Raw genomic sequence first — 8,582 nt, forward strand, 5'->3', positions numbered from 1 at the left:
AAATCTATAGGTATATATTTTGAAAACTTTAATATTCTTTTTTCCTTAAATTGGATCCTAATTTGGGAATAAAAAAAGTCATAATTTATATATATATTTTTTACTTTTATTAATACATTCATTTTCCTATTTTATATTCTTTAATTATTACTAAAATAAATAAATAAATAATAATAAATATTAAATTAAATAAAATAATTTTGTATTATTGTCTCTTAAGCATTATTCTACGAAACTATCACAAAATTATTTAAGAAACTAATTGTAATAATTATGCACGTTTAATAGAATGTAGTTTGGAAGAGATTAAGAAGTTATGATGATGAGTAATAGATTGACCCTTGACATATAAGTAAGCAATGAAAATCCAAAGGCCACAATATTTGTGTGCACCACACACTCTCTGAGACTACTAGAGATGGTTTAACAACTTATGGATAGTACTCGCACCCAACACCACCATCAGCATCCAAAGAAGAAGAAGAAGCACTGTGCCCCTTTGTTTACTCTTACAACAACTTCCACTAATCCAAACAACCCTTTCTCCATTCTTCTCTTCTATTTCGCCAAGTCCCTCCGAGCCTTGTGCTTCAACAGGATTCACTGCTGCACTCATGCTTTTGTCATAACCAACACTCTCATCTATGCTTCTTCTTCAATGGAGCCTGTGACCGCCAATGAAGCTTCTCAGAAGGGAAACAAAGAGAGCTTTGCTCATTTGATTGAAGACACTGATAATAAGGCTCGTGAGAGCACAAGCACACCTTCTTCTTCTTCTTCTTCTTCTTTAAGCTCAGAGTTCCTTTCATCTTCGACCAATGCCCATGATGTAGAAGAACAAGAAAAGAGTCCAAGTAGCACTGAGGAATCTTCATCTTCTTCGGTACCTTCAATGGGGTGGCCGGTTAAGGAAATTGCTGCATTGAACTTGGAGAATCAAGATGGTAAGAACAAGAAGCACTTGGGGAATGGGGAATTTGAGAAACAAGAATCAGTATCAGGTATTCAATTTTTGCGCTTTATGCAAATAATGAGAAATACTTGTTTCTAATTATTGCCATGTATATATTTTCTGATTTGTCTTTTGATTGTGAGTTTTAGAGATTGAGATGATGAAGGAAAGGTTTGCAAAATTGTTACTTGGAGAAGATATGTCAGGTTGTGGAAATGGAGTCCCTACAGCATTGGCTATATCAAATGCCATAACTAATCTTTGTGGTATGTATGAAGAAAAATGTACTTGTTTGAGATTTGGATTTATTAATCGTTTCGAGGGTAGCTCCAATTGTTTGCCTCTAATGGCTTTGTTTGATATGCTTCTTTTACTTTGTTTTGAAAAAATGCAGCTACCTTGTTCGGGCAACTTTGGAGGCTAGAACCCCTGCGTCCCGAGAAGAAAGCAATGTGGCGAAGAGAGATGGAATGGCTTCTATCTGTTAGTGATCACATAGTTGAGCTGATTCCTACTTGGCAAACCTTTGCAGATGGAAACAAACTTGAGGTAACATTATGCACTTTGCAAATAATTTTGATTTTTGAGTTATGCAGTTTTGGATGATGTATTTTGAAATTGTATAATTAGTTGTTGATAATCATAGACTCAAATAGTGAAATTCGAATTCAAAAGTTGATAATGGTTCATGGTTGTACATGAAATGCAAAATTGACATGGTGTTTGAACTTTAAATTGAATCTGAAATAATTTTACTTTATTGATCCATGTACTATAGGAGAAACTATCTTCTAGTTTTTCTCCATTTTCTTTAATCTTATTTCTCATTTGGTTAGAGAATCTGTTGAAGGCTAAACTTTGAATGTGAATCAGGTCATGACTTGTCGACCGCGCTCAGATCTTTATGTGAATCTTCCTGCCCTGCGCAAATTAGATAACATGCTTCTTGTAAGATCTACAGCATTAAATTTACATAATTATTCCATTTTCAACAATTGGCCACTCATGAAGTTTTTGGTGTTTTTTATAGGAAATTCTTGACAGTTTTGTCAACACAGAGTTTTGGTATGTAGACCAAGGCGTTCTATCCCCAGATGCAGACGGTGTATCTTCTTTCCGACAAGCCCTTCAGCGACAGGAGGAGAAATGGTGGCTTCCCGTGCCGAGAGTCCCTCCTTGTGGCCTTAATGATAATTCAAGGAAGCAGCTGCAGCACAAGCGTGATTGCTCGAACCAAATACTGAAAGCTGCAATGGCCATTAATAGCATTACTTTAGCCGAAATGGACATCCCTGAGTCTTATTTGGAATCTCTTCCAAAGGTATCAAATTCTTTTGAGACACCATAATATCAAATTAACATAATAATTGTCAAATTGCTGATCAAACTATTTGTTTATTCAGAATGCTAGAGTCAGCTTGGGCGATGTGATTTATCGTTACATCACCTCAGATCATTTTTCTCCCGAGTGTTTGCTGGCATGCCTTGATTTAACTTCTGAGCATCAAGCCATAGAGATCGCGAACCGAGCGGAGGCTTCCATGTACATTTGGCGAAAAAGGATCAACACAAAGCCTGCCAATAACATCACTACCAGTGGCAGAACTAGTTCAAGAACATCATGGGAAATGGTCAAGGATCTGATGGTTGATGGAGACAAAAGGGAATTGTTCTCAGAGAGAGCAGAAAGCCTTCTGCTTTCTCTAAAGCAACGCTTCCCAGGCCTCCCTCAAACGGCCTTAGATATGAGCAAAATCCAATACAACAAGGTTTTTTGTTAAACTACATTTCAAGAGAGACTTACCAAAATTATCCATTGAAGAACAAAACTTCCAGCTATAAGAAATATTTACCCACAAGTGATCATATAGCTGACAATATTACTGAATGAATTTTTGTTGCTTCATGGATAATTCAGCCAATGACATGATCTTTCACTAGTAATTTGATCCCTTTGTTTTGGTGTAAACTTTGATCTCAGTCATTCAAAATTGCTGTGCTGTATAGGATGTTGGCAAAGCCATTCTGGAGAGCTACTCTAGAGTGCTGGAGAGCTTGGCATTTAACATGGTAGCACGCATCGATGACGTGCTCTACGTAGATGACTTGACAAAACACTCTGGACAGTTCACATCTCACACAAAAGTTGGTGTAATTACTCACAAGAATATTTCAGTGCCATTCTCAATGCCTGTCCCAGGCACCCCATACAAATCAGCCTTCGGCTCGCCAAGCCTCTCTCCAGCGCAAGGGATCAGTTCCGTAAGGGGAGGGAAATCGCCACTCCTTCCCAGCAGCAGCAGCAGCAATACCAACAGTCCTCATAGAAGAGTAGGGGTGAAGAAATCTTTGACTGATTTTCTTAGCATTGACACAAAAGGAAAAGCGTACGAGAGTTCAAATGAGAAAGTAGCAAGCGATGAAGTGGCAGCATTTGAAACAGATGTGGAGTCAAGTGATTTCACTGAAGAAGCAGTTAGCCCAAATACGCTGCAGAAGGCATGGTTAGAGTGAGGGAAAAAAAAAAGAAAAAAAATTAAAGAAGCTATTGATCTTTTATAGCTGAGGCATTGCTGTGCCTTTTCTTTTGAATCTTATCAGTCTTTTGTATGTATATGAATTATGAAATGTAGAAGGATTCAGATATTGTAGTAGTAATGAGATGCCTCTTAATAAGGGGTAACTCTGTGTTAATTCCCGGTTCCCGCAAACCTCAATTTCATCATGGAATCATTACGAATAACTAAAGTTCAATTATTATATCCAAAAAACAAAAAGGGAACTAAAGTCCAATTATATACTAGAATTAGATATTTTTGAGAAAGAAAAAGGTAAAGGTTGGAGCGACAGAAGATTGAGATTTGAGATATGGAACATAGGTACTTTAACAGAAAAATTTATGAAAGTGGTGGATACCATGACAAGGAGAAAGATTAACATCATGCGCCTACAAGAAACAAAATGGGCCAACGCAAAAGCTAAGGAGTTTGATTTCTCCGGCTTCAAACTTTGGTATACAGGAAAGGTGAAGAATAGGAATGAGGTAGGTATTATCATGGATAAGCAGTGGAAGAAGGATGTAGTGGATGTCAAGAGGGTGGGTGATCAGATCATCTCTATCAAACTTATGGTGGAAGGAGATACTTTTCATGTGATTAGCGCCTATGCACTGCAAGTGGGTTCGGACGAACAACACAAGATAAGGTTTTGGGAGGATCTAGAAAGTTTGGTCCAAGGCATACTTTTGAGAGATAAGATTTTCTCAGGAGGAGATTTAAATGGCCATGTTAGAAGAGAAGTGACTAGGTGAGGAAGTATTCACGGAGACCATCGTTTCGGGGTGGTCAATATCGAAGGTAAAACTATTTTAGACTTTTCCTCAACCTTTGACCTTCTCATCACAAATACATATTTTAAAAAGAGAGATGAACATCTTATAACTTATATGAATGGCATGACAAGCTCTCAAATCGACTTGTTCTTGTTGAGGAGAGTCGACCGAAAATTTTGCATTAATTGTAAAATTATTCCGGGAGAGAGTTTAACAAAGATGCTCGTCATGAATTTTGCGTTAAGTAAAAGTTGAGAAAAAGACATCATACAAATAACCTAAGAACGAGGTGGCAGCAGATGAAATGTGAGGAACAAAGAAGCTTCTTAAGACAGGTAGGAGAAGAGGCAAAGTGGTAAGGGGATGAAAGTACGGATGAGATGTGGAGGGAGATGGCAGAAGTTATTAGAAGAACAGGAAAAGAAAATTTTGGTAAATCTAGAGCGTTAGGACCATGAGACAAGGAGTCTTGGTGGTAGAATACGAGTGTATAAGAAATGATAAAGGCAAAAAGGAAGTGCTTTAAAGAGTGGCTTTTGTGCCGCAATGCAAATAATTGAAAAAAATATAAGGTGGCTAAGAAAGAGACAAAAGTGGTTGTAAGTGAAGCAAGAACAAGAGTAAGAGCATATGAGCGTCTCTACTAATCTTTAGGCACGAAGGAAGGAGAAAAAGGTATATATAGAATTGCAAAGAGTCGTGAAAGAAGAACGACAGACTTGAATCAAGTTAAGTGCATAAAGGATAAAGTTGGAGAGGTTTTGTCTCAAGATGAGAAGATCAATGAAAGCTGAAAGAGCTACTTCTACAAGTTATTTAACGAAGGACAGAAGATTCTTCCGAGTCTTGGTCGGTTATGCACGAGGGAAGAAGATCAAAACTTTGACTACTATCGAAGGATTCGAGACACTTCGAGGTAAAAAAGGCTCTAAAGTGGATGAAAAATGGTAGGATAGTAGGACCCGATAATATTATGATTGAAGTTTGGAAGGGCCTTGGAGAGAAAGGCATTAGTTGGTTAACCAAGCTTTTTAATGAAATTTTAAGGTCAAAGAAGATGGCAAATGAGTAGAGAAAGATCACCTTAGTACCTATCTACAAGAGTAAGGGGATATAGAGTTACAAAAACTATAGATGGATCAAGCTCATGAGCCATACCATAAAGTTATGGGAAAGGGTGATAGAATAGAAGATGAGACAAGAGATACAAGTAACAGAGAACGAATTTAGTTTTATACCCGGCAGATCCACCACTGAAGCTATATAACTGTTAAGAAGGATGACGGAGAGGTATCATAGTAATAAAAGTGATCTACATATATTGTTTATTAATTTGGAAAAAAATGTATGATAGGATGCCAAGGGAGGTCTTATGAAGGGTTCTGGAAAGGAAAAGAGTAAGGATCGTATATATTCGTACAATTAAAGACATGTATGATGAGGCTATAATTAGTGTGAAGACTCAAGGTGGTATGACAAAGGAATTTTCTATTGGTATAGGATTACACCAAGGATCATCCTTAAGTCCATACCTTTTCACATTAGTCTTGGAAGCACTCACAAAGTATATCCAAGAGTCTGTGCTATGGTGCATACTTTTTGCCGACGATATCGTCCTTATGAGAGAGTCAAGGAAAGACCTAAATAAGAAGTTAGATTTAAAGAGAGAATCTCTAGAAGTGTATGGTCTGTATAAGTCATAGCAAGATGGAATATATGGAATGTAAGTTCAGCTGCCGAAGGAAAAATCCTAATACAGAGGTGAAAATTGGAGAAAATATCATACGAAAAGTTAAAAGTTTTAAGTATCTTGGGTGCATTGTATAGGATAATAGAGAGATTGAATAGGATGTAAATTATAGGATCCAGGCAGGTTGGTCAAAATGGCAGAGTGCGTCTGGTTTTATATGTGACAAAATAGTGCCTTTGAAACTTAAAGGTAAATTCTATCACACTGCTATCAGACCAGCTATGCTTTATGGTACAAAGTGTTGGGCGGCCAAAGGGGAGCACGAACACAAGTTAAGTGTGGTAGGGATGAAAATGTTGAGATGGATGAGTGGTCATACGCTATTGGATAGTATAAGGAACGAAGATATAAAAGAGAGAATTGGAGTGGCACCTATTGTGGAAAATATGGTAGAATCCCGTCTCAGGTGATTTGGACATGTAAGAAGAAGATCGACAAATCACCGAGTCAGAAGAGTGGATGAGATGAAAGATGGATAATGGGTGAAAGGCAGAGAAAGACCTAAGAAGACCATCCATGAGATAGTGAAACGAGATTTATGTAAAACCCCAGATTTTGAAAAGTTATTAACAAATTATTTATGATTTATTATAATTACTTGAGATTATATTTTTGAGATTTTGTATATAAACCTGGAAAATTCTTATTTATAATTTGGAGTTTTAATAATTTAAAAATAATGAGTACTTTATACGCCTTAATTTTAATATTTAGATTTTTAACCTTTTTTTTTTAAATAAAGGAGAATTAATTTACTTATCTCCAATTTTGATTAAATTAGCATTTGACTGAAAATGATTTACAAATTTGTAATTGAAAGGTATTTTAAAGATCAAAATTTTATATTTAGTTTGGTTTTTTATTATTATTTTATCTTTTTAATTATTGTATAAAATTACACTACTACCCCTATTTTTAGCAAAAATACCTAAACTAGCCTCATACTACCCCAAAACCCTAACACAGTCGCATGCTGCACTCCTCCCCACCCCTCCTCACACACGACACTCACTCAACAAGCACACACATACACTGAAACAAAATGAAAGAAAAAAAAGAAAGAAGAAAGGGAAAGGGGGAAGAGGGAGGTCCGAGAGGGAAAGAGCGCCGGGGATGAGTGAGCTGTGACGGGTGAGAAGGGAAGAGAGTGGGAGCTGCCGCCGTTCAGCTCGCCGCCATCATTCGAGCTGTCACCGATGTCCTACGTCGTCACGTCTTGCCTGCCGTTGCTGTTAGTCGGTTCCAGTCGTCACTTCTGCCGTTGTACCATCAAGAGGGAAGCTGTTTGTGCGTGCTAGAGGGTCGCCGTCGTCCTCATCGCGACCTACCACTGTTGTTGGAGCCAGCCACCTTTATCGCCTCCTTCTGTTGCTGCCAAAGCTTTGATCGCCGCCGTCTGGGTCGCGTGGAGGAGCCGCTGGATGTCACCGTGCGTTGCCTCTGTCGCCTCTGCCACCGGAAACAACCGCTGAATCCTCTGTATTGGTAAGCGTTTCCGATTCGAAAAGCCTTTTCTCGCTGCTCTGTTAACTTATGCTGAGGTATTGTGGCGTTGACTGTCATAGGGTTGTGTATCTGTGCTTGCATGTCGTGCTCGGAGTTTGTGGCTGCTTCGTTTTGTTATTTCAGTAAGTAAGTATGTTTCGAAAACCCTCGCGTTAGTATTCTGTTATGTTTGATTATAGACTCTAAGGTTTGGTAACGTAGGTTCGAATTCTGAATATTGCATGTCGCTTATATGTTGCTGTGGCTGCTGCACCATTCCTTTTATTCCAGTAAGTGTTTCTATCTCGGAATCCTCGACATTAGTTTTCCGTTATGTGTTTTAATGTTTGCGCGACGTAAATGTTTTTAGGATTTGGTAACCGAGGCTGCATGTTGCAATTAAGACTGTTTCTGCTATTGAGAAAGCAAGCGGAGCTGAGGTTTTGGTTGTTGTTGAGTTCGGGCTGAGAGCAAAGAGTTTAGTTGACGCGTTTGGGTTATGGTTTTGACTAATCGAGGTAGGGGCTTTTTCAGAAAACTAAACTTTATGATTTTGAATTGTTATATATGAATACTGATGTGAGAAATGTACCTTTACTGATTGTATAAGTCTTATGTATTGTTTGGTTGTCTTGGATGGATATGAATATTTGTTTGACTGGATTAGTATTTGGTTTTGTTAAACAGACGATTTTTGAAGTTGTTTCCTTAAAGTTTTAAAAACGAGTTTAATCCGTTGAGAATTAATTTGAGTTTGAATCGGTTTTATTGAATTATGAAAATGATATGCACTTTTGGAATCAGCTTGATTTTGAACTGATTTGGTTTTGAACTCGTTGAAGAGGGTTGCGGAATGGTTTGGTTGAGACCCGAAAAGGGTGGCAAAGTCCAAGTTTTAGGAGAGATGCTGCCGAATTTTTATGAGATTTAAGATTATGCTTTAAAATGTGATTTAAAAAAGGATTGGATTTGAGAGGTTCTATAATCTATTATTTGGTTTGTGATTTATTAAGAAATAGGTGTTTCGAGTTTAATCTGTTTAAGGAAAGTTTATGTTTTAAGAT

The 8,582-nt window shown here is 37.6% G+C and overlaps 1 protein-coding gene across 1 annotated transcript; it reads left to right on the forward strand.

Moving 5' to 3' along the window:
• The first annotated feature begins 397 nt into the window (after positions 1–397).
• On the forward strand, positions 398–3,651 carry LOC130973318 (rop guanine nucleotide exchange factor 7-like). The gene is made up of 7 exons (XM_057897794.1): positions 398–1,001; positions 1,102–1,218; positions 1,347–1,501; positions 1,826–1,900; positions 1,983–2,273; positions 2,356–2,721; positions 2,960–3,651. The coding sequence occupies exons 1-7, from the start codon at positions 434–436 to the stop codon at positions 3,464–3,466; spliced, it is 2,079 nt and encodes a 692-aa protein (XP_057753777.1). The 5' UTR covers positions 398–433; the 3' UTR covers positions 3,467–3,651.
• Positions 3,652–8,582: the final 4,931 nt, after the last annotated feature.

The sequence above is a fragment of the Arachis stenosperma genome, chromosome 4 (assembly GCF_014773155.1).
Source record: "Arachis stenosperma cultivar V10309 chromosome 4, arast.V10309.gnm1.PFL2, whole genome shotgun sequence".
NCBI lineage: Eukaryota > Viridiplantae > Streptophyta > Magnoliopsida > Fabales > Fabaceae > Arachis > Arachis stenosperma.

Excerpts from the sequence above, each read along its gene's own strand:
- LOC130973318 (XM_057897794.1), top strand. The coding sequence starts at position 434 with ATGGATAGTACTCGCACCCAACACCACCATCAGCATCCAAAGAAGAAG. Across the intron at positions 1,901-1,982 it reads AATTAGATAACATGCTTCTT|GAAATTCTTGACAGTTTTGT; the intron begins GTAAGATCTACA and ends TGTTTTTTATAG. Across the intron at positions 2,274-2,355 it reads ATTTGGAATCTCTTCCAAAG|AATGCTAGAGTCAGCTTGGG; the intron begins GTATCAAATTCT and ends TTGTTTATTCAG.